Source organism: Pleurodeles waltl, chromosome 4_2, assembly GCF_031143425.1.
Source record: "Pleurodeles waltl isolate 20211129_DDA chromosome 4_2, aPleWal1.hap1.20221129, whole genome shotgun sequence".
Classification (NCBI taxonomy): domain Eukaryota; kingdom Metazoa; phylum Chordata; class Amphibia; order Caudata; family Salamandridae; genus Pleurodeles; species Pleurodeles waltl.
This window is the reverse complement of record NC_090443.1, coordinates 566,872,121-566,898,374: the sequence shown is the minus strand read 5'-3', so window position 1 is coordinate 566,898,374 and position 26,254 is coordinate 566,872,121. Positions and strand designations below refer to the sequence as shown.

Here is a 26,254-nt window from a genome sequence, read left to right as displayed (position 1 = left end):
CCAGTGAAATACCTATATGTATGTGATTTGGTTTATTTCAATAGCATAATCCAATCTACAAAGTAACATACTGGTTGAAATTCACAGGAAGACAATTACAGCAAGCACTGTGGAGTGAATGACGGTGAGGCTTGAAAGATCGAGGAAGAAGGGTGCAGGAGAGAGGACAGAAGTGGGGTTTATAAGGAAGGATGGGAATAAATGGAAGGGGGACTGAAAGATCTACTATATGATGCTAGCTGATAGAATGGAGTTACAATAGACGTGGGACACAGAAGCAGGAGAAACATGAAGAACGGTCATGAAGTTATAAATGCGTATAGTTTTTTGACCGAGGTACTAGTGTTCCATACTAATTTGCCACAGGAAGGCAATGTTCCACTGATATTTTTCAAGCACTCTTACAACACTCCTAATACAAGCAAACATATGACAACTACTGCACAAAATGGACTTACAAATTTGTACGCCGTCTTAACAGCAGGAGTTGCTTTGGTCATAGCTGTGTTGATAAGTGCACCACCTTTCTGTTTGATACAAATACATATTTATTAGCATACAAGAAAAAGAACATAACAACAAACGCGATCACTGAAAAACACTGTTGTAACAATTTAAATTTTAGTCTATTGAAGACATAGACTGGTTTAAGTCGAAGGAGGATGACTATGCACAATGCTGTGGTGCTTGGACACTGTGGCAATTTGGTGGTACTCCTGAACTGCACAAAATTGCAGGATTTGTTGCTCAAGAGATAATGACCGAGAGGCTGGAAGTGGATTATCAGTACCTTGTATGAATTATATACTAAGGGCCTGATTTAGATCTTGGCGGTAATGGTCCCACTACTGGTCTTCTGTCAAAAAAACAGTCCGCCACCCTGGTAGTCCACCAACCCAATTTAGATGTTGGAGGGACCAGAGGCGAAAGAGCCCGCGGAGTCTAGCAAGAATCTCCAGCTATCTCGACAGTGGCCTTAAGAATTTGGGGTGATGTCAGGACTCTGGCCACCTTTACCGCCAAGCAGATTTGGATGTGCCCTACTGCCAAGCAACTGTGGGGATCCGACTTCCACACCTGATTTGACGGACTGGGGGAAATGAGGCAAAAATCAACCTTTTTTCCCATTCTGCTTCAGTTTTCAACTGGTCAACACCTTCAGTCCCTGCTTCTACTGGACCATGGAGAGGTAGGTAACCTGCATTGGCTGTGTTTGTTGTGTGGTCACCACACATGGGCACGGGATCACTGCAGCCATATACATGTCACAGTCATTTTTTAATTTCTGTGACATGCATATGTCGGGAACACATTTGTTTGGGACATGGATGGTGACACACTGTTACATGACATATATTGCACACATACACAACTGGCATTGTGGTGTCAGCATTCATTGCCAAATGGATGCTGGCACCACAGTGACGTTACATTCACAACCATTGACTATGTCCATGTGTGCACACTGCAAGAGGATCTGTACCTGTGATGTTGTGTTAACAGTTGTATTTGTGAGTCAGTATGTGCAAGTGTGTGCGCAATGCGATTGTCTAGCTGAGGCAGAGGGAGCTGGAGTGGGTGATGAGGTTGTGTCTGTATGTATGCCACTTGCATTTGGGTTCTATGTTGCTGTGCATGTGGTGTTACTGAGTGTAACATTCAAGTGAGTGTTATGTGTTTGTCGATTTCATAATGCGTGTAGTTGTGCTTATGTGTTTGTGAAGATGAGTGTGTAGTTGTGTTGTGTACGCGTGCAGTGTCAACAATGTGTGTGTGTTTTATCATGGATGTATGGCAATGTATGTTTCATCATGGATGTATGGCAATGTGTGTTTCCGGCATGTTTGTGCAGTGTTCTGGTGGAATGACAATGGATATGTGTGTATGTGGTGTGTTGATTAGTGTGTAAGTGTGTAGTGCTGGAGGGTGCACATAGCGATAAGGTACAGTGTGTGCGAGTGTGTGTGTGAGAGAGAGAGACTTACCTGTAATGCATGGCCAGTGCCATTGTCCGATGTCCATTGGGTCCTGTGACAGTCTCCCTCTGTTAGCAATCTGTGGCCAGTATACTGCCTGCAGGACTGTAACTTCCATATAGGTTTGGCGGGAAACTGCCAGCCTGACGGCTAGCAAGAGCACTGCTTTTGGGCGGTCTTCAGCTCAGTCACAATAGATCTAAATACAGCGGGCAGAACATCTGCAACTTGACAGTCTTTTCGGGTCCACCACGGACTGGCGGTAACACTGCCAAGATCAAGCCCTAACTTAGGAATGAAAATATAAATGGCGTAACATACAATAATAATGTGAATAAATAGGACCGAATTTTGGGTTTGGGTTAGGTCAGGCAAAGATAGATTATTGTGCCTGTCGCAGTAAGTAATCAGGGGGTGGAGTCTGTGAAGATGTGTAAAATTAAGTGGAAGGGGAAAGGAAGAAAATATCTAGGCCATTTTATGCTGGTGATATGTTTGTTTATTCGCATACAATAACGGGTATTCAGTGTAGGCTGTCCGCCTTGAAAAATGATCTATAGAGAACTACCTCATAGTAAATAATTCAAAAACAGCTACTACTGTCCTTGGGGGGCATGAATTTGTAGGAAATTAGTGGTTGTACTTAAAACCTATGAAATTATGAGTATTTTGTTAGTAGCAATATGCCAGGATTAACATAGGTTGAATGTTATGTAAACTAATAGTGGCCACAATCATTTGCTGCCACATATGGAATGAATGGCCTTTCCTGCAATGTCATTTATCATGCACTGTCTATTGGGATGCTAAGACCTACACGACTAAAAAAGTAAGTGTTCATTTTATTTCACAGCATTATGAGGTAGTAAAGCATCGTATACCACAATGTGGCCACTTCAGAATGCTTCAGTATAATCATACACTCGGGGGTGAGGGGGGTGGTGAAGTATGGCTAACAATCCTCGTGGTTGAACCATCTAGCTAACGAAAAGGTAGAGACTGCTGAGGAGAACCACCCAAGTGGAATCCTGATCAAAATGGTGATGTCAGTACCCAGACTTAGGTTTCTGACTGGCAGGAATAACCAACAAGTGGCCAATTTTTACAATTAGCATGTGACACATAGTCTAACCACATCCAAGTGGTGGGATTTAGGAACTTCCTGAATTTGAGAAACTTGGATTTAGTTCCAAGGTGTAGTGGTAGTGTGTTCCATAAGGGAGAATGCTGTGTGTGAAGAATTCTTTCTTCAAATTTCTTACATGTTCTCAGCCCTTTTATTAGTCGATTTATTATGCTAGATCTTAGACTTCTGATTGCAAGTTTAAGAAACAATGAACTTTGCGAGGGAGATTAGGATGAAGCAATGTAAAAGTCTGTGGCTGAAAAAATTTGGTTTTGTCATCTGCTTGTTTTTCTTGTGCTGTACCTCAGTTATGTAAGACTGATGCTGCCCGTTGAGCAAGAGCACTGAGGCAAAAAAACATGATGCTCCACTCCAGGCAATAAGATTAGAATTCACAGAGAAACTCAGACGGGATCTTGTCCTCAGACCACATATCATGTGACATTTGATCTAAAACATGCACAACATGATAGGTTGCTGGCAATCCTGGGTGTATGTATAGGCCAGATTGGCCTTTAGGGCAATCAAACAGTGCCCGATAGGCAGATCAGTGTGTGTGCTGGTTTTTTTCAGAAATCTGTGGGCCTGCTTTATGGTGAGGCGGGCCAGTTTCCACTATTGATTTCCTTGATATTACCATAAACATTGCCTGCAGTAAACACAAAAGCGAACAGTCTTCCATACCTTGCAAAATACCCATAATTATTTATTTACAAGTACAAAACTGGCCAGAATTCCTAATTTGGGCCACTTTTTTAGTTCTCTGGTACACTTTTACTTTACTGCCCAGGGCGATTCTTTGCCCCAGTCCAACTCTGGTGGACACTGAGAAAGCTGAGAAAGCATAACCACTCCCCACAGGTAGTTGAGTCAGCTATATAAGGATTGGGTGGTTCCCATTGTCTTAGTATAACAACTATGGTACCGTCCATGACTAGGTCAATGTTTAAATGGTTGCTAAAGCATTCAGAACGTGCTTAAGATGACATTTAAATATTACTGTCGGAAGAGAGCAAGGTTAAGAGACGTTATCTCCATTTTAGTTTTGGGTTGGAGTATGTGCCGGGTACCTGGGCAGATAATCTCATACTGCCACGAACATGCAATACTGCTTTGGAAAGGGATATGAACTAGCTACTATTGATTCTTGTGTTGTCGGTAGCTTATACATATTTTTCGGAAGATAAATAGTTGATGGTAATCCAACTTTGCAGATTTAGCTCATGTGAATATTCGTTTTGAGTGGGATGCAATAATTGTGTGCTGTGTATAAAGAAGTGTTTAATTATTTGCACGATAAACCACCACAGTTCTTATTGTTCCAGCTGCACTGAATCCAGAATGACACACGACAAAATAAACATTAAGTTATTAACACATATTATCAGCACATTCTAACACAGTGATGTATTCTGTTAGCCATACATCATCACGAACGTTTGGTATCTTAAACAGAGTACAGAAGCTCGCCAAAATAAAATAAACAGTACACCCCATTCTAAACACATCTGCTTCTCCATTTCCTTTGGTCGGAGACTGTTGACATCAAGATTGATGATTTTATTTTAGAAAAATAAGTGTTGTGTATTAGGGTCAGTGTTGTTTGCTGTATTTACTTTAAGGTGATAAGGGCTGGAAGTCACAGAGGAGCAATTGTGCCTTACTGTAAGGGCGAGCTGCGTGCTCATTAAATCCAGGCGGTATTAAATCCTTGGTTTTCAAAAAGCTACTGCATAACCAAACTGATAACATTCCTAAGGAATCTAACGCCACACCTCACTGAGGGGGATGGAATGCTAAGTGAGGACGGCAAAGACCACGGCTACACCAGCGCCTTTCCATACTTGGCCCACATTCTGCCATTTCGCCGACATTCCCAAAGTGAAAATTTCAGCAATCGGCAGAAATACCAGCAGTGAAAGATACCTCCCACAGTGAGGAATGTACACCTCTTAGCAAGAAAGAGTCTCCGGGGAAAGAAAAGGAAGCTCGAAATACTGGTTCCGGACAAAATACAAGCAAAACACATGCAGACCTTGCTGCTATAAAATACCATAATTTAATTAACAGAAAGTATACATAATTTATCAGAATAAGGGTTTGATTTAAAGAGAGAACCTGAATCCGTAATAAATTCTAGCATTCTATTAATTGTATTTCGAGAAGGAAAAGTTTCTAAACTGATTTTCACTGAAATGATTTTCAGGGCACTCAATCATCTTTAACTATTTCAGTTTTACAGACCGGAATCGTAGGAAAATCACACCTCTTGTCTAAACTGATCTCCGACATACCAAACCTCTTATTAAACATGACAAATCACTCTATTACTTACAGAGTTAGATGTCATTCCCCAACTAGCTAACCCCAGAGTCTTGCCCCCCAAAAAACTGCATTTTTGTTACGTTTAGATGTTAACATTCAAGGGTTTACATCTCTGCCTCTCCTATCTTTTATGTGCAGAGATCCGCACCCTGACTGCAGAGAGCTCCACACAATTGGGTGTACATTTTAGTAGTAAATGTGGGAGTGACAGAGAGGAGTGGCTGAAAAATGAGGAATAATGAAGGTAGGAAGACGAGGGAGAGGCTTATGGAGGAACACGCACTCACCCACAAGAGTAAGCCCATTTTTATTTGCAAGTAAGCCCATTTCTATTCATAAACTGGACTTCTATAGTTACTTCAGAAAAAAGGTCCCAAGTAGTAAATGTACGTCAGCTCAGAGCTAGAGTACATCCAGCACCTCAGGTGGCCAGCCACTGGTACTACAACACCCTCCCATAGAAAATAATGTAGGTAGGGACTTAAAATAGAACCCCAAATGAAAATATGTTAAAACTAATTAATTTACTGAAATTGTTTCAAACTATATATACATATATTTTCATTTTTTTAAAATAGAAATCATAATTAATATATTATATTTAACATATGTAAGTACCTTTGCAATTAAACAATAAATGTGAAGTTATTTTTGTAAACAATCTGAATTAAAGGTAATGCTATTAATAACATTTAACAATACCTCAATACATAATAAATAAATAAATGAATAGGAACATTTTATTTTAGGTTCTTTTTTAAATAATTCTTTATTATATTAATTTTACTGTAATTTAATATACTTAAAACAATTAAGTATTATTTTAATTCATTACATTCTCAGAAAATATTTCATTTTTTTTAAACAATACTAAGCCTTAAAACTTACGCCAAGAGTGTGGCATATGAAATATGGTAATAAAGTCACTACTAATAGTAACTTTACAGTTGTATATGACTTTCTTTTACTGACTTTACCATTTTGCAGGGGGTGGGACATATAAGTATACACCCTTGAGTAACTTTACACTCGTAATGGTGACTAGCCTAAAGTAGTAAAGTTACTCAAAAGTGTAAGAGTAAAGTTACACATGGTATTTATTCAAGTGTATGTTTACCGTTTTGAATATGCTGCATAGTTTTAAATACTTGTCCACTACCCACTCACTTTAGAAGCCACCCAGAAATCATTTTTGTGTTCAGGCTTTGACATTTATTTCTTATGGGTTCAATGCTTATTTTTCACCCTCCACTGGATATTATTGCTTCATATTTTATTGCTTTAAATTGCCAAGTAAAGTGTCAGGGGTTACATCGCTTACATATTTGTGAGTTTCCATGTCTGTCATAATGCATATAATCTATTTTATAAAATATACTATGAAATATTTTGAACTCAACAGACTGTGTAAAGCCGGGGGTATAATATAGCATGTTATACCTCCTCTCTCTCACCCAGCCATGAGGTCACAGAGTTCATTGCAAAGTTTTGAGTTGTTTGAGAACTGGAATATATTTGCTTCATCTGTGAAATAGCAATGTTGTAAAGTTCATCCTTTGAGTGAGGAAATTTGATACAAAATGCAAATCTTGTTGTTGCTGCATGACCACGACTTGTGTACATTATTACTTATTTTAAAAGGAAGATGGTCATATTATTGTATGCTTATGCACCCCTCCCCGTGCAAGAATAAGTGGCACCATAAGTCAGTTGGCTACAGTCGGCTTAAAGAACATTGGCCTTGAAATACAAAATGGAGAGGTCAACTCAATAAAATGCAAATGCTCAAAGCTTGCTTACCAAAACAAGATTCCTTCATTCAACATATATCTATTAAAATATAATCAGTCTGTATGTTTCAGTTATACTCATACAGGGGTGAAGGCTTGGTGAGTGTTTATGATAACCCAGTAATTAAAAACTGACATTGGGGGTGTGGTCCAGTGTCCCATTTCAAGACACCTGCCGGACTTCGAGCACCTTCCTTGGCAATGGGACCATTTCTAAGCAACACTAACCCAGATGGGTAATGTTCCCCCACCACCCTGCATGGAAGACCTCTGATTCCCTTGAAAACGACCCTGGAAGTGGTGACATGGATCCCATGAGAGACCTGGCCTGCGCAGCCCGGACTGCCATCTTGCTTTAGGGAGGTGGCAACTCGCCAGGCCTGAGGAAAGGCCGTGAGGGAGGCCATGTAGAGTCCTGAATGGGCTGGGGATTAGTGGACTGTACTGTTGCTGTGGTCATACTTGGGAATCCCTGCACCCCATCTGCAACGTAATACCTGCTGGGAGATGGTGGTCTCCTCAACGAGATCCACTCCGGGGGAGCAGCCATCTTGCTGGGGCCGCACTGCGCATCTCCGCCCTTACAATAGCGCCAAGGGGATAGCATGTCAGAGAGCTATCTGTCGCCAGTGAGGACCTATGCCTATGAGAGACATTGGGTGACCCTTTGCCTCTGCATTGTCGCATGCCTGCATACGGCCAAAATAAGATGACAGCAGGACCTGTTGATGCCGGCCAAGGCTACGCGCCTGGCCCGGTGAGGGACTGGACTATCAAACACTGGGTGGCAGGGAACACCAACATCCCCTCATTCCAGACCCTGGGTCAATTTATTGGTGAGTGCACTGCCTGGCCGATCCCGCAGCCGAGGGAGGGAGCGAGCCCTTATTTCTCCCCTGAGCTGCCCGGGGTGAGGCAGAGGAGTCCTGTGCGACTTGGTTACCATTGAGAACTTGGAGGCAGTCTGGACTATCTGCTATACACAACCTGACTGGCTGACTGCGGGTGGCGTTGCACTTGAGGTGGACCTCCACATCTCAACTGGACGACCTGGTTGGGGCCAGACATTTGACTCTCTACCTCTACCGGCACTGGAAGCTGCCTAACCCCTCTAATTCTAGTAGCATTTTGGTGCAGTGAGTGGCTGACTCTTGGCCCCTGGCCTGACTGGGCACCTGCACCTTAAGCTCTTCACCGGCAGTGGGAATGGACCTGATGCAAGGTTAGTTGCTTGAGGGCCCATGCAAACTTCCATCAATGGAGTGGCAGAGACTTGTTAATCGCAGCAGACTACTCCCATTCGCTTCATTGCCCCCCTTATCTTGCTGGATCATGTGGAAGCACTTAGGAAACTACGCTACTGATCTCTCGTAGGATGCCATAACCCTCTAATGGCCTGATTTTAGGCTCTGGACCTCAGCTGACCAAGCTTGCTCAAGTACCCACATGGCTTTTATCCAGTACTGATCCACCTGTTACAGGGACACCCGACTGGACCAGAGTTTGGGGAAAGGAGCATGTCACAGGGGAGGCAGCGAACCCCCTCGTCGCCCACATCTTGCCCCAACTAGCGGCACCCTCTGTGACTGCACCTGAGCTCTCACCGCCTTCTATCATGCCCTAATATTATGGGAGAGACTCGTTTCTGGGCTGACCACTATTTATAATTCTTCCCCTCAACACTTCTGTTGTGGGACTGGCAGCTGGGAGTCGTACTTCGAATGGCCATCAATTAACCGCCTTGCTACCCTGGCTAAACCTTGGAATCACTCTATGACGCCTGTGCCCTTGCTGCGTCCTCAGTTGTCCTAGCCGGGGGGAGGGGACCCTACACGTTCTCTGGGAACCCCTGGCTGCTCTACACTTGGGACTCTGAAAGGGGGTTGCAAACACCACCACAGAGATTCAAAACTCCCCTGCAAAGGACCAGGGGCACTGACTTGGGCTAAAATAGAACTCCGCTCTTTCGCAGCCCTATGGCTGGCTACCATGCTTGTGGTAAATCTGCTAACGACACGTCAGCGGGATCTACCAGACAACCCTGTCACCTCACAGTAGAATAAAGTGCCCTTATGCATATCAAGTCACCAGAACCCCCTTCAACCAATATGACAGGAGCCAATGCATCAATGTCCATATCCCAAGACTATATGAACCACTTCCTGAGGGAAATCCGCTCTGAAATAAGCTCCCTCAAAACAGATTTTCAGTCCTGCATCTAAGATGTGGATCATGACATCAGCGAGTCATGGAGGGCGAGTGGATGATCTGGAATGCATAGTGGATGCCCGCTCAGAAGACCAGGAAATGCTCTGTTGCAGAGTGACGGCCCTTGGAGAGCAGCAAATTGAGCTACAAATGAAACAAGAGGTCCTAGAGAACTGAAGTCACCGGAACAACATTTGTATCAGGGGAGTCCTTAGAGGAGCACAGGGCAATGACATTCTGGCCTTTACAGCTGAGCTCCTGCAGATGGGTCTGCAGTGATGGCTACGCCCCACCTCCGTCCCTGGATAGAACCCATCATGTGACATCTGTACCGGGATGTGCCAATGCTGTACCAGACAACCTGAGGTGGGTGCACTTCTTCACAGACAAAGAAGCCACCTTATGGGGCTCATGAAGCAAGACAGATCTTATCTTCTGTGGCCACACCATTCAGCTCTTCCAGGATGTCTCCCCCATTACAGTTAGCTGCCACAGGGACTTTAGGCCTGTCACTGACAAACTAAGACAACTCAATATTCATTACCAAAGGGGCCATCCATTTGCCATCGTGCTTCAGTGGAAGGGCAAGCTCTGCATAATCTAGTCCTTGACAGAGGCAAGACAGCTCCTGGGACTACCGGCTGATCCACAGGATGATGCTTCAATGTTGCCCTGCTCACCAAGAGACACTGTACTCCAACTGGACCCAGGTGAGGCCTCACCGGTCTGGCAAACATTGCAAAGACTCCACTCCCCAGGAAACCAAAAGAGATATAATCCAACACCTCTCCCCTGGTCCCCACCACCACTGGCTCTTTGTAGCTCTGACTCTCATGGCCAGGCCCATACCGCAGGGCAGAAGGTGAGGGCCCTTGGGACACCGCAACTCATGTCCCCTGGTCTCGACGGATAACCTTTAGGATACATACTCCTCCAGGGGTGTGGAGGCCTTCGCCGTCCATGTTGCAACTGACTCACTGAAAATGGCCCTGAAAGCCTCCCCGTCTGACACTCAATGCCTCCTTCCATTAGCAGCCCTCTGGACCTAGGGGCCTTGAACATCGGCCTGATGAGTTCCCACTTTGCTGTGAGCCTTGGCCCTGGCCTCTGCCATCCACGGGGATCCAGGACACTCGGAGGATCTTGACAACACGCCAACCCCCTTGCCTTGTGAGGGGATCTGCCTGGATGACACCCCTTCAATTCCTTCTCTGTGAGGATGACACCTCTAATGAGACCAGCACAACCGGGCACCAGCTTTCTCAAGACATGAATTAAGCTGTTCGGCCCTGTTGGCATCCTGTTGTTATTCTTTCTCTCTTAATTCTATACTCTACAAGGTTGAGTGTCTCACTGGGGGGGGGGGGGGGTCCCTTCTACCCCCTAGTGCACCGACATCGGACCACCATACACTTGCAGACCTGACAATTCTAAACCACTTGCCTACCTTTCTAACCATACCTCACCTCTGTTCCCACCACCAACAACAGCCCCCACATGGTATGGAGGCACTTCCCAGGCACGCAACTCAGGCTGTGCTGACATGAGTACACCCATGCATCTACCCGGCGGTACAGCTGACACCCCCCCCAATGTTATGATCGCAACACAACACACTAAACTACTCATTCTTAATACTAAGGGCTTAAACTCACCTAATAAGTGTAGGCAAGTCTGGTGCAACCTCCTCTTGCAGGACCCTGACACACACTTTCTCCAATAGACCCATCTCCTACAGGAGGACTCCCACCACACACTGAAATACCAGATCCGCTACTGGGCTTATGTGTGAGGCAGGTTTCTGCACCAATGTAAGGAACACGGTTCGGGATATGCCCATGACTTGAAATGAACCCTCCGAAGGGGCCAACAACCACTCGCCCTACTAAATGTCCATGTCCCCAATCAGGCGCAAGACACCTTTCCTCAGAGACCTACTGCATGACCAGCGGAAGAACAAGAAGGGTGACATAGTGATGGGGGGTGACTTAAACCTAGTGAGGGACCCTGAGCTTGACTGTAGTACTACATCTTTCCAAGGTACTGGGGCAACGCCTGTGGCACTCAAGCGTGACCTTACTTAACTGGGGATAGTGGACGCATGGTGACTATTTCTTTTATTCACATGTACATACATAATACTCACGCGTAGATTATCTCTTTCTCACCGACTCTCTGCTTCGAGAACTGGAGACTGTAACCATCTTGGGCATCTCCATCTGGGACAACGCCCATGTAGAATTAACATGGACCCAAAGTGGGAGTCTGGGACGGGCCCCACCATGTTGGCAATTCCCTCTGCACTTGCGTAGAGACCTGGTCGATGTTGCCGAAATCAAAAAAGGGGATCACAGACTACTTTGATCTCAATGGCCTCCCGGACGTATCGGCACATACACTCTTGGATGTCTTTAAGGTCAGCATTGGAGGGTTCATATCCACTATTGCTATAGCTTGAGCATCGGAATCTCTATTGGTGGAGATGGGTTTGGCTCAGAGATAAAGACTCTAGAGAGCCTTGACCAATTCACCCCCTTCGGGCACAACAAGAGGCAGCTAGCCTTGCTGCGGGGCCAGCTGTGGATCCACATAACTAACTTGGCTTGAAACAGCAGTTTTATGAAGGGGAGATAAGGTTGGTGCACTTCTCGCCTGAAAGTAGAAACAACAGTACACTCTGGCTCACATATCTAGGATCTGGACATTGGACTCAACATAGGCAACCGCTGAACAAGCAAAACAACAGGCATTTTGCAACTCTCTACATGGGGGAAGAGGCCACCTAAGATCTCAAAGATGCTTATTTCACCTGTGACTGGGACCCCCTCGATCCACAACACACTGAACTTTTGGAAGCTCTTATCACTCTTGCTGAGCTGCACTGTGCCCTGCTGGATCTTTCTACTTGCAAAATGCCCAGCCCAGACGGGCTCCAGTTTTCTTTCTATAGAGCTTTCCTTCCCCTACTCCAGGATTGTCTACTTACATTATTTAATTCGCCCACATCACACACAGGCCTTATTTCCATGATGGCAGCAGCCAAGATTTCCCTCATTCATAATCCTGGAAAAGATCCAAACTTGGCACCTCTTACCGTCCGATTGCCCTCTAAAATACAGACACCAAGACCTTTACCAAGGTTCTGGATAATTGATTGAGAAATATCTCCCGGACCTCATTGACCCGGACCAGGTGAGCTTTCACTGTAATTGGCAGGAGGTGGACAATATCCATTGTGTGGCACATCTGGTGGAAAAGTCTCACCACCATAACATTCTCGCTGGTCTTCTCTCACTTTACGCAGAGAAGGCTTTTGACAGGGTTAGCTGAACGTTCCTATGGGGGGTCCTTAAAAACATCGGTCTAGGTTCAGGCATGCCTACTAGAATAATAGCGTCCTATGTCTCTCCCAACTGCCACAATTCGGGTAATGGTCAGCCAACAAAACTGATCTATTTTGCAAGAGGTACTAGGCAGGGATGCCCACTTACAGTACTGCTGCTTGCATTGGCAGTGAGGCCTCTAGCCATTACTATCTGCAGATGGAGTCCATCGTGGGCATCCCTTTTGGTGGGCACCCCCACAAACTGCATCTCTTCGCAGATTACCTCCAGCTAACTCTCACTCAACCAGCCACCGCCCTCTCGGCAGTTGTGCGCTTACTTACTGCCTTTGAGCAGATCTCTGGTTTCAGGGGTAACGTGTCTAAATTGCTTACCCTGAACCACAAGATATCTAAGCAAGACCATCCTGCTCTACCATCTCTAGTACCATTACAATGGGCCCCACAAGCCATTCAGTACCTAGTCATTAATCTGACACCCACCTTGACTTCCTAGACACAAGCCATCACTGCATGCTCAACGCCGACAAAATGACAGTTCTCCCATAGGTCCTTTATTTATTTCAGACCCTGCTCACTCCCATCCCACATGATAATATTGTATGCCTCCAGTTGGACATATGCACATTCATATGGGGGGGGGAAATGCCCAAGGCTCTCTAACACCATGCTAATGCTCCCCAGGGACTGGGGGGGAACTGTCCTGTTCTAACAACTGAATATTATTGGGAAGCGCATCTCCGCTGCATTTCTGAATGGGTAGCTGGAGAGAGAAAAAATACTGATTCCATATGGACTGGGCCGTGGCTTGTCGCCCCTTGTAGGACCTTGCCTGGCTTCCCAAGGATGCTAGACCACAAAACGCCTAAATAGCCACCTCAGCTAAAACGGTCTTTGAGATCTGGGACAGGATTGCTCTAAAAAAAGGGACTCACCAAGTTCCCCTTCCCCACACGCCCCAAATGCTTGTAACCCATACTTCATGCCGACCCTTGGGGCACACTCATTTCCCAGCTGGGAATCAGGTGAATGCTGTATCCTGCGCAACTTGTTTGGGTGCGCAACCATTAAGACATTTGAACAATGCAAAGCTGACTTCCACATACCAGAAACAGTCGGGCTGCAACACTGACAGCTGTGCCACTGGGTGCTTCACCCTTCCAATGTTCAGGGAGCAACCAAGGATTACACCCCCTGTGAGACATTAGTTAGAGCCTATGATCGAACTAGAGTTCTGATATCGGGCACCTATCAGGTACTCCAACACCTGGGGCTATCTCGTCCACATGTCTATCATACACAGAGGGAAGGCAATACAACTGACAGCATCTCCCATAAACAATGGGAAACACTCTGGCAGGACATCCCCAAAATTTACAGAAGCATACCACAGTGCAAGACAGCATACAGATTGAGGATGCGGTGATACTACATGCGAACCCATCTTCATACTCTCTACTCAGCTACCCTCGACCTTTGCTGGCGATGCAACGTGGCACCCTTAGGATTTCCACCAGATATAGTGGTCATGCTCTTTAATCACGACCAATTGGAAGGAAATCCTTGGCAAGGTGGGTTCCCTCTTCCCATCCCCTATAACTGGGTCATTCTGGGCATCTACCCCCTAGAGATGGGGATCAGGACTCATACTGACTGGTGCTTCATTAGGCATACGGTGGTCACTGCCAAGCAACTCATAGCCCTTTATTAGAAGAAATCCTCTGCCCCTCCCATTGCTCAATGGGTCACCGGCCTCTGGCATGTCTTAGCCATGGAGCTTCTATCCCATAAGATAGCACATACTGACACTAAATTCACCAGTATTTGGCAATCATTAATTGAATATTTCACCCGCTTGGAATATTCCTGTTTTACACCACCCAGACTCACAGCACTTCAACTCAATGACTAGTCATCCCACCAACAGGGTAAAATCGACACAGTGGGGGTCATGAATCTCATCCTTCCGACCTTTCTTGTTACACTGTTTGCCTATTTTGTACTCGCTATTCCGCTGTGGACACGAGCGCGGATGCCACACCTTACGCACCCCCTTGATGAACACCACATGAATTGTCCGCTTTCAGTCTATTGTGACATCTATTACCTACCTTTGTTATACTGCAATGTGTGGCAGTGTAAATGATGCCTCTTGACACTGTCAGTGTCATGTGTTGTCGTTTACGGCAAAAACGTTCAGTAATCAGATTTCCAGTTAAAAAACTGACACTGTACTTCACAAAGCCTACAGATATGCATATATTAAAGTAATAAAAATGCATCTTTTAATGTATAAAACTATGTTTTGTCTTGAGGCTAATTGTTAGGAGTTCAGTGTAAGTAAAAAAAATAAAAAAAAATAAAAAACACACATTCTGCATGATCCAGCCTTTTTAGGGAAGAGCCTACGAGTGCATGTGCTTGCCTCTCATATGCGACACGTGGTTATCAGTAAAGGGCTTGAAGCCCGCTTGTCGCTCACCATTTGTTGTTTTGCGTGGCACTCTTCTTTACAGCCTTGTAATTCGTTAAAGCATGTCTGGCATCATTTCTGTTCCTCGGTGTGGAGCAGGGACTAAGCACTAATTGATTTCAACCTAATTAGTGCCCCTCCGGTGCTCCCGACCTGATCAAAGTACTATTTTGTTCTAACTTCGATGGCTCCACAAACAGAAGGCTTGTGCAAAAATGTGCCCAGCAGGACAAACAAAATTGCAAAGTTTTATTTTTTACGGCTACTTTTATTTAATTCAGTCGTCTTTTCTCAGTTTCCACTCATGTTTTTTGTTTTTGCTTGTGGGCGCTATTGTCAAAAGATGACAATTAACATGTTCTAAATATGTGAGACCCATTGCATTTCAAATGCTTGTTTTATTTTGCTGTGACATTTTTGCATTTCATTGAAGGCCATACTTCCTGTATCTATTTTTAAGCATAAATGCGTGCATCCACTGTGTTTTGAGTGTTTATGTAATATACGCAAATGATTTCCCTGACAGTTGTTTTGGGGTTTTGCAAATATGAGCACTGGTTTTTGCTGGGTTCCTAAGGCTCTAATCACCAAAGAAATAGGACTGGCATGTTGCATTGTGCACCCCATCAAATGTAAAAACCTTGCTGCCATGAGCAACAATTTTTTTTGTCAGCTGTAGCTGGAATAGCTTACTGAGTTATAGACTCCGCTAGCAAACATGATATCCATGGTAGGATTTGTGTACAAATGTGTTTATAATCTGCAAATCACAAGTTAAAAAATTATAGAAAGGCGGCTCTGTCTTATATTTTTAAAGGCAATAAATTGATCACATCAGAGTTGCGTAGTATTAACATCGGATGTTTTAAATGAATATCAAGCGGAAAAACTGTGGAACATTGGGTTTTAAATGCCTACGGTTCAAAATGTGACAGCATGTCCAAATCAGATATAACAAAGTATACTAAGAGCATATATAATTTCTAGAAAATATATGTCCTTATATTTCTGGCAGTACTTAAATATATTATATGGGTATAATATGTCTTTTATTGATTAAAGTCCATGGTTGTATGTGTAAGATCTACTACGAACCTCTCGAGCTGTACTAATATACCAATGTGTCGAGCTTGTCTCAAAAGTTAAAAAGTAGAATCACATGCTTTCCTTTAATAATTGTGATATTGACATTGAAACTTCACAGTATTCTCACACTGGAATACACCTGGCCCACCCTCAGCAAACACCATAAAGAAAAACATACCTTTACTGTGTACATCCACTCCCGGTAAGATTTTGGATTTCCTGTAAGTATTAAAAGAGCTGTTTTGTAAAGTTATGAGTTTGTCTCTTTTTCTTTGTCAATAACAAGTTAAACATATTAAAGTTACAACTTTACACAACTGCGTGTTTGCCCCACTCTTTAGTTTCTCAAGGATGATCGGTATGTGCAGAAGACTGAACAACAGTGGCAGCAATGAATGTTTTTGTCCATGGCGTTTTATGTACTGCTTCATATTTTGCATATGATTCCAACAGTGTATTATAACTCAAAATCTATACAATGAAAGGAGGTTATATGGAAGATCATAAGACATCAAGACTACACCCTAGTAGCTGTGAGCAACTGTACCAGCCACCCCCCCCCCGTGTCAGTTATCAGCCACTTCATCACACACAAGTGAGACCATGGTTTCGTTCACCCAAATCTTAGCTTGCGCAGTAACCCTTGACTAAAGCTGCACATCTTGACAGACATGGTGGTATTATTTTGGAGACCTGTGGAACGCTGATGAGCTCACATAAAAACTTTGGGCCAAAACAGGTAAAGGGCGAATGGGGTGGCAGAGAAGCAAAAAAGATTAGCCTTTGGTTAGGAGATTCGTCCTATAACATGCCCCTGTGTTTGAAATAGTTCCTTCAATCACTGCACTGCTGGAGACAGGTACAGCCTATACACTGATATATTAGAATCAGGGGCCCTTTTTCAAAAGATGCTTAATGACTTGCATGTATCATTTTCCTAAATATAGGTAGGCCTGGACACCCAAAGTACATATTTGCCGTGCATATTACCTTATTAACTAGGAGACAATATATTGTGTATTTTAAATGCTTATAGGATTATTACCTACTCATTTTGATGAAACACATGTAATATCATCTGGCAGGACAAATGCTATGTTCTCAAGCGTTCTAAATAGCCATATTTACATTCAGGAATACAAACATACAGAGAAATGATATTCACAAAATCTACCAAAGTGAAGCCAGTACGAATGGGGTTTCCAGATCCATGCTCCAAAGCTGTTGATCACATACATCAAGAAATGCATGCAACGGTAAGCATGAGATCTACATCCTGCAATGTCCGTGGGAAAAACCATTATGTAGGGAGCACAATTTGCAAATTAAAGAGAATGTCAGAACCGTGACAAACATAAACTGTTGCTATCATATAGCGACATGTTAATGAAAAGAACACAATGGAAAACTACACATATGACAGTCCACTGCTTAGATGATTGTGTGCTGCCACATTTTTGCACAGTGGCCCATGTAAAAAATTGCAATGGAGGCAATCCTCGTATATCATTAAGCTTGGGCCAAGGAACCTGTAATGTATATCTACACTGAAGAACTCGTTATATTTACACTGACAAACTTTTGGATTCTACGCATTTTCTTGATACGATGCCACATAAGTGGACGACTACAAGGTTTAATCAGCGATCTGCTTCCTCCCAATTAAATTCAGCTGAAAAGCTGACCGCTTTAACAGAATTCACTCACAGCAGCGGCTCGCTCCATGTGCCCACCTTTATCATAGTGAATGTAACAATGTCGTTTGTTTTCTATTTTGAACACATAAAATAAATGTTATTGCAATATTTCGTTTTTTCCTACGATAACATTTTGTTGATATGTTCCCTTTCACTTTGCATCCTGCCCCCCACCCCAACAAAGATGTTTTGAGGAGTAACGCAATGTTCAAAATGTCCTCAGTCTTACAGCACAGTCAAACAATAGCATGATCCGCATTGTTGAACTTTAAACCGGAATTTAACAACATTTCTTGTATCTGCTTGTGACCGTGTTGCTATTTGAAATAAATAAATGCTTCTTAACCACCACTTTTCGTTAAATAATTCGACAGCGTTAACTTGAATGTTGACTTGTTTGACTGTTGTTTGTTAGAATCAGAACTGAAATGTGGATGTGGTCCACCATATGGGCCGAGTTGGCACTGGGTGCGTTTGTATAAATCATGTATTTTGCTTGTATGGAAGACAATGTCAGCACTCGTATTTAGGAAGCAAATACGCAGAGAACAACTGAGCTTTAGCCATTCCACCAGGTTGCACGTTTTACAAGTGCTTCTTTCCTGTTTATCAATCAACCCCAAATGAATTTCACATTAAAATATGTGATTTAAGTCTTCTGTTTAAGTCACTGTCACATTGTCAAATGTTACAATGCTTTTATTGAAAACATTCTATATATTTTAGCTTATCAGCTGCGGTGGTAATGAGTAGGTTATATTTCAAGTTGGACTTTTTTTATCTTGTGCTCTATCATTTTTTATTACTAACAGTTCGTCACAATTTGTGCTGCTTTCGGAAAAGCAGGGACACAGACATGTTTGGGAATATCTCTTTATATTCACTGCTTGAGAATCTCCTTCTTACTCGGAGTAATTCACTGTGTGCTATTCCCCCACCCCATGTGTAGTAACTAGGGGAGTGTAATAGAGGTAATTTGAAGTTTCTTTTTTGTCAAACATGTTTTTCAAGTTTCCATTTTCGGTTTACACATTGATATCTAGATCTTGCACAGCTAATCAGGCAAAGTATGGTCTTGTTCATGACTTTAAATATGATGGCTAAACTTTTGATTATTTCATTCCAGATTGCAAATATTTCATGGCTTATTCATAGGGAATGAATGATTACCTTGCACAGGCCTTATTTTTTCCTTCTGTGCTAACTTTTCTCTCTCAACCACAATATAATGCTAACCCGGGTAGGTGCACAAGCACTCTCAATGACTGTTCCTCTGATCTTAAGCAAGAATGGAGTAGTCAACAGAGGTAATGCCACAAAGAAAGCAGACAAAAATAGTCTACAAGGAAAAGCGTTCATGGAGGGGTTAACAGGGTGAAATAAAGATGCACTGACAGGCCCTTGGTCTGTTGTAAAGTTAGTTAGCTCTGCAATGGATTTCGGACTGCTGGGTTCACTCACCACAACCTTCAGTGTCACTGGTAAGAATAGTTTGTCATCAAACTAAGAAATCACTACTGTTAAATATTTCAACAGTCTCTCCTTTTTTCCTGGGTAAATAGTCAAAAGTGAACCATTTTTAAGGTGCCAGTCAAGGAAAATCTTTTTTTATGGAGACATCATTTGTGTTTCTTTCAATTGCGATGCTGTTGTGCCTAAGGTAACCCCCCCTGAGTTGAACCCGGCCTATCTCCATGGTCGTTATTTATCCTGGTACCTCTCTAGGTGCTGCAGAGCCGGTGCAGGCACCATACTCGTCCTGGGGATGTTGGGTGGCACGCGGCATGCCCTCTATATGGTTTCTGCCCTCCTGCTGCCCCATGATGCAGCTACAGTTCAGATGAGCTGCCAGGCTGTGACAGACCTGCATTTGTTCAGCCGTACCACGGTTAACTTCCTGTATCCCACAGAAGCACTGTAAAAGGCATACTCACCTTGAGGGAATTAGACAGCCTCCGTAACACCCTCCAGGAAAACCCGCGGTCACAAGGGGACTGTGAAAAACTTGATGCCATTTGGATCACGTTATGGTGTGTAGCCCAATCCTACTAAAAGTTACTAGGCCTCTGTCACATGGTGGGGGAGAGCATTGACACATGCTGAGACTTATATTGTTTAGGGTTGGCATTTCTGCCTGTTGCGGAGCTCTCTACTTGTCTAGCACAGTTCCTGGGACCTCACTGCTGGCCTATGACACTGGATGTTAGCCTATTCCTAACATGCATCACAACCAATGACCCTGATGATGGCCCCAACCTTTTGTTAACCCTCCCGGAGTGCTCTCTGGGACGTACCCTAGTCTCAGTCACCCCCCGGACAATGGATGTCGCATATAACACAGGACTGAACGCTGGAACCAGTGGAAGACTCCCCCTCTGATAGCACTGCGCCTTCCTAAACAGTGGCATCCACACACCCATCTAGGGGATATATCAGAAACTAGCACACCTTTCCCCTGTCCGCCGGACCTGGTATGTATCATACTGCTGCCGCCATGGGAGGTCGGATCTCATACAAGGCAAGCTGCCTTTGAGCTAAGACAACAGACCAGGACGCAATCCTAGCAGGCCTTTCCGGTGCCACTGGACAACAACAAGAGTGGCGAGGGCGACATAAAGGCAATCATACTCGTGAGCCAGCCTCTGGGAAATAGATGCAAACATAGACCAACTGAATGCACAGACGGACCTCATGAATGATAGGCTATACAAACAGGGCAAAAGCCTTACAATTGCTAAAACTACACTCTCAATTCTGAAAGATGAGAGCCCCCTCGCCAAAGACTCAGACAAGACCTAGTGAAGGTGATGGCCAAAAATGAAGATTTGGATTCTAGATCGTGCAGGAATAATATATGGATCGTCTCCCTCCCTGAGACCACAGCTATGGGTAAACCCTGAACTGTTTATCATATTATTTTTGGCTGTGCTCCTAGGCAAGGAAGCATTCTCTGAACTCTTGATTACTTGCTCTCGTCTCAGGAGGCCCTTCCATGGATCACAGAACTAGAACATTTTACCCCATACACTGTCTGACCACTTACCCATAGTGTGCATACAGGAATTACCTGGGGATACTCCTAATTATCACCATTGGTGCTTCCCAAATGGAAGTCTAAGCAATGGGGTGTGCGCCAGAGACTTACGGGAGGCCACCACCGAATAATTTGAAATTACTATTGGCTATGTCCCCCACTTTGCAACCGTGTAGGAGACCTTCAAATAATATACTAGGGTGTTTACACTGAGTAAATTTGTAGGCATCCTAAAATCAAACGCACTCACAGTTAACCCAGTTGAAGACAGATATGGCATAGCTACAGAAAATTTATGCAGGGAAAATCATCAGGGGACAGGCAGTGGTTCTCCGAGAATTCCAATTCTACTATACCCGACTGTATGAAAGTAAACTACATACTCCAGACACTGACTCACATCACTACTTCAAGGATATCACCTTGGTCTGGATAGAGGTTAGTCCCCGGAAGTGTCTACTTGAACCCATTACAAGAGATGAAATAACTGAGGGAATTGATGGAATGGCGGAGGAGAAGTACCAGGCAGTAAATGCTTAACTGACAAATTTTATACAGCTCACAAAAGATTGCTGGGTCCACAATGGGCCACCTCTATTGAAAGGCCGTTGAGAGCAGGAAGCTCCCCAAAACCCACCAGGGAAGCAATTATCACAATTCTCCTGAAGCCCTGCATATATGACCAACACTGCCAATCTTACAGGCCACTGTCACTCCTCAACATAGACAACAATATTTTGGCTTGGGTCTTTTCAAATAGGCTATCACCCTTGATGACTGGGTTGGCACTACCTGGGAAATTAGGGTTTATATTGGGTAGAGCCACATCTAATAATCTGCGGACATTCTTCGCGGTCATGCCGCAAATCAAAACAGACAGCGGTCCTCTTAGATTCTGAGAAGCTATTTGATTCTCTTGAGTGTTCCATCGTGTTGGAAGTACTCCAAAAGATCAGCCTATCACTTCAAATACTGAACCTCGTTAAGTTACTACACACCATCTTACAGCTCAAATCTGTGTTAATAGCTGCCTACCCAAGTCCTTTCAATTACACAGGGGTACACAAGAGGGATACCCTCTCCCCCCCTCTATTCTCTTTAGCCATAGAAGCCCCGGCGACCTACCTCCTTACCCATCACTTACATAGAGGACTGACATTCCCCAATAAGGATTTTAATATGACGATACACAGATGATATCATGTGTTACATTAAAAGACCCAGACACAAACATTAATCCACTTATGACTGAACACAATATGTCTGGGATCTGCATAAACTGGTCCAATTCAAAATGTTGTCATTAATGGATGTTGCCAGCTTGGGGCATTACTTGGGGATTATGCTCACTCAAAACAAATCCCAAATTATACTGGATAGCTACAGCCAACCCCTGTCCAAGCTGCAGGAGCAAGTGGAGGGATAGATAATGTTTCCACTCTCCATGGCAAGACTATAGTTCGAATAAAAATGATAGTCCTGCCAAAATTTCGATAACCCTTCCATAACACCACAGTAACACCGAATCAAACCTTATCCAACCCCCCCCCCCCCCCCCAAATTTGATCCCTACTCATCAAGCTGGTATGGCCAGACTTTAACCATGAGGCTTAGATGGGAAACATTAATACTGCCCTTTGACCACGGAGGCTTTGGAGTCCCTAACATGGAATGCTATTTCCATGCTGCACAATCCAGCTATTTTGCATTCTGATATGCCCTTATGAGCGGTACCCCCTTTATCCCCAGAGAATAAGATCAGGTGTTGTCAGGAAAACGCAGTACAGCCATATCCATCAAATATTTAAAACCGGTACATACCATCTAAACAGTTTGCTGCTCAAGCTGGAAACTATGGCGTGAGGCTATCCGAAATGAACACATACAACCTTGCTCGAAACATCTGTCTCCTCAATAACTGCTCTCTGCCCCCAGCCCTAGATAGATGCCTTCTAAGTACACTGGGATAGCGGACTGATATGAGTGTAGCAGCTTTTCAGAGATGGAAAATTCCTCTAGACCGTTCCCGTGAAGGCTGGATTGCCACACCCCCTGGACAGAGGTCACACAGTTAAGTCAGCCTGGCTAGATTTCCCAGACGCAACTCAGGAGATCCCGCCTCTCACCTTACTGATCAAATAGTCAGGGCAACAAGGCTGGGTCTCTACATTGTACAAACTATACTTTGACATTAGCCTATACCCCAACCACACAGGCTTAGATAAATGGTGGTCGGATCTAAACTGTGACATCACTTTAGATGTTTGGAAATATTACTATGGCCAGATCAAACTGATTTCCATCAACTTTATTTCTTCATTTTAAATTCATCCACAGATTATATTGCTCCCTGTCCTACCTGCACAGTCTAAACCCAACTAGGTCTGCGAAATGCACTAGATGCCCATGGCACCCTGCTGGCTTCTTTCACTTGGCCTGGGAGTGTCCACCTTTGTGGCCTACAGGGAGGAAATATTCCACACTACTGAAAAGATAGCCAAAACCCAGATAGAACCCATTTCTCTACTTAAATTATTGCTATTCGCCAAACCCATCCACAACAGACCAGAAAGCTTGTAGGAGTTTTCCTAATTTTGGCCAGAAAATTCTTGGTCAGTTGCTCGATGTGGGGACCGCCGCTTAGGGCCAAAGATTGGCTGACAGACACAATTCTTTCTCAACAATGAGCAGAACAGTATGCTAAGCTTTAAACACCCCAGTCCTGCCCGCTTGATATCTGGGATCCACTTTGAGCATATGTATGCTCAAGACTTCTACTTGGGCTAAGCCACAGATGGGCCCACCCACATATTGGGTTACACCCTGCTCTTGTAAAAATTGGCTCCAGATGCGTTTGCCAAATCTATAATACTTAACCCTAACTGAACTACCTGCTGTGTATCATACGTTTGTCAATATGCCACTTTGTTAATACTGTATTACTGTGTACTGCCTATATATAAATGTGTTTATATGATGATCGTGCAATGTACTGTGTATGCCTTCACTGGCTTTGTGCCTCTGCTCCTTGAAAGTAATAAAAACAATTAAAAAAAAGACAGCCCATCATAATGGCATGATTCACAATGAAAGCCATAAATGTGTTTCCTCTACGGATACTTCTGCATATGTGGCCAATCTCCAACCGTGTAGGGATTCATAAAGAACTCAAGAGGTTTCACACATATAATAGAAAAATGCATATTAATTCAGAAAAAAACATGTGTACAACTCCGACCACATACATTTAGTGCAAAATTGCATCAGTACTGTAAATATCTTTTTTCGTTTCTCCATGCTGAAAATATTCTTTCTCCACCCCTGCTTTTGAATTTGTCCCCCTCCCTTTGCCATCCTAAAAACGGAAATGTTTCTGCCTGTACCAAGGGTAAATCTGGAACCATTTTCAGGGTGTGAAACCACATGTAAATTGAGGACGAAGACTCGCAACCTTAACAGTTTGTGTGTGTTCACTAGCTTTTAGAGGTGTTGTTGCCCAGAAATGCATAAAACCTGCTCCTATAAGGACTTTTACTGTAAAACTCAAATGAAATTGAATCATAAATGCATATATTGCTGTAATGTTCATGTTTCAATATTATCCAGGACTCAACATTCAGTGAGTTCATCAATGAGAAAACTACTGTGGATTCTTATTCACATGTACAGTTGTAATGTGCTCAAATGCTAACTGATTTGGTCCATGTATTTTGAGATTATTTAAGATGATTTATTGTATTTATGATTTATTGTAATTTTAATCAGCTATTCATAAAGTATTAACTATAAAGTATTTTTGTAATAGCCCTAACCTAAATGCTATTTGGATGCGAATATCAGGCAACGTTTATAAGGTGTGAATGATAATCACCAGTAAACGATTACAAATGTAAAATCCCAACATGCTGGAGTAATTGGACATGTAATTCGCTTTACTGCTGCAATTTCACATATTGTGAAACAAAAGGTTCACTCTGCAGTCACAATTTAGGCTACTTTCACACCTAGGTGAGGCTTAAATGGGAAAACAATTTTGTAAATCGCATCCAATATGTTTAATGGTGGAACAACTTATTGTTTAGAGACAGAAGGAAATTGCCCTTCTGTCCGGGATGACGAAGTAAAAGGAGAAGTTGAAACCCATGTTATACAAATTAAAGAAAAAAGAAACAAATGAGATGCATCTAAATGCAATGCAACAGAAAACACGCATGAACAAGCAACTACACAAATGTTCTTATTTTTTTTTTTAGTGTCAACAAAGACAGACTACTTCTTACATTCATAGTATTTCAGCCCATGCAATTATAAGAAGTCTGAAAATAAACTATGACAACTGAGGAATCAGCAATCCCGCTGGTCCTCTCAGGGTATGATAATGTGCAAACTAATAAAGTATGCTGTGCAAGATACATTATTTAATAGTATGTATTGGGGACATCTACTCAAGTATTTATGCTGACAAAGCAGACAATGCAGCATGAGTCTTGTTTGCACCCATCAACAATTATTTATGAAGATATTTACAGTAAGCTCGTTTATCAAATCTAAGACATTCAAATTTTCGGATATACAATGAAAATAATTGCTAGATACCGGTACAACAATAACAACACACAGGTGGAAATGGACTGTGACTTAAATCCCCTACAATACTGAACTCCTCCCACCCGATTACTGCAATAAAATATAATTAAAAATGTACCTCAAAATGCACAACGCCATACTTGCCATTTTCAATACATACTGCTCCCCTCAGTATATAAACTCTGTGATCAGTCTCACATGACATTATCAAATATTATCTCAATTGTTACTACAAGTCACAGATAGACTATAGTCTTCAATGGAATCCTCGAAACCTTGTTAAAGTTACCAAGTGCATTAGCCTTTGGACCCTACCAAAGACAGAATGTGCACTATCCAAATATGAAGAAGGAGTTGCCCTGAATTACGTTTTCTGAATGTTATGGGGGTCACGAAATTCTCCATACATTCTACCATCTGCAGAATTGTTTGCAAATTCCAACCAAAAAGAGGGTCGAAACATCGTTAAAAAATCGAACAGATAGAGCAATCCAGAGGTAGTCACTTTACAAAAGTTAACTGTCATATTCCAGCTGTTAATTGATGTATGCAAGTAGTAAGCAGGAACTAATCGTGTGAAAACTTTGCTCATACAATGTTAATGTCCTT

General features: G+C 43.2%; 1 protein-coding gene across 2 annotated transcripts in view; it reads right to left on the bottom strand.

The window, feature by feature from the left end:
* Positions 1-26,254, bottom strand: part of DENND1B (DENN domain containing 1B) — a 1,047,500-nt gene that overhangs the window by 126,073 nt on the left and 895,173 nt on the right. For both annotated transcript variants that reach the window (XM_069232125.1, XM_069232124.1), the window contains 2 exons: positions 16,506-16,546; positions 459-527 (listed from right to left, as the gene is read on the bottom strand). In XM_069232125.1, coding sequence (XP_069088226.1) covers positions 459-527; positions 16,506-16,546 — 110 coding nt within the window. The remainder of the gene's footprint in view (positions 1-458; positions 528-16,505; positions 16,547-26,254) is intronic.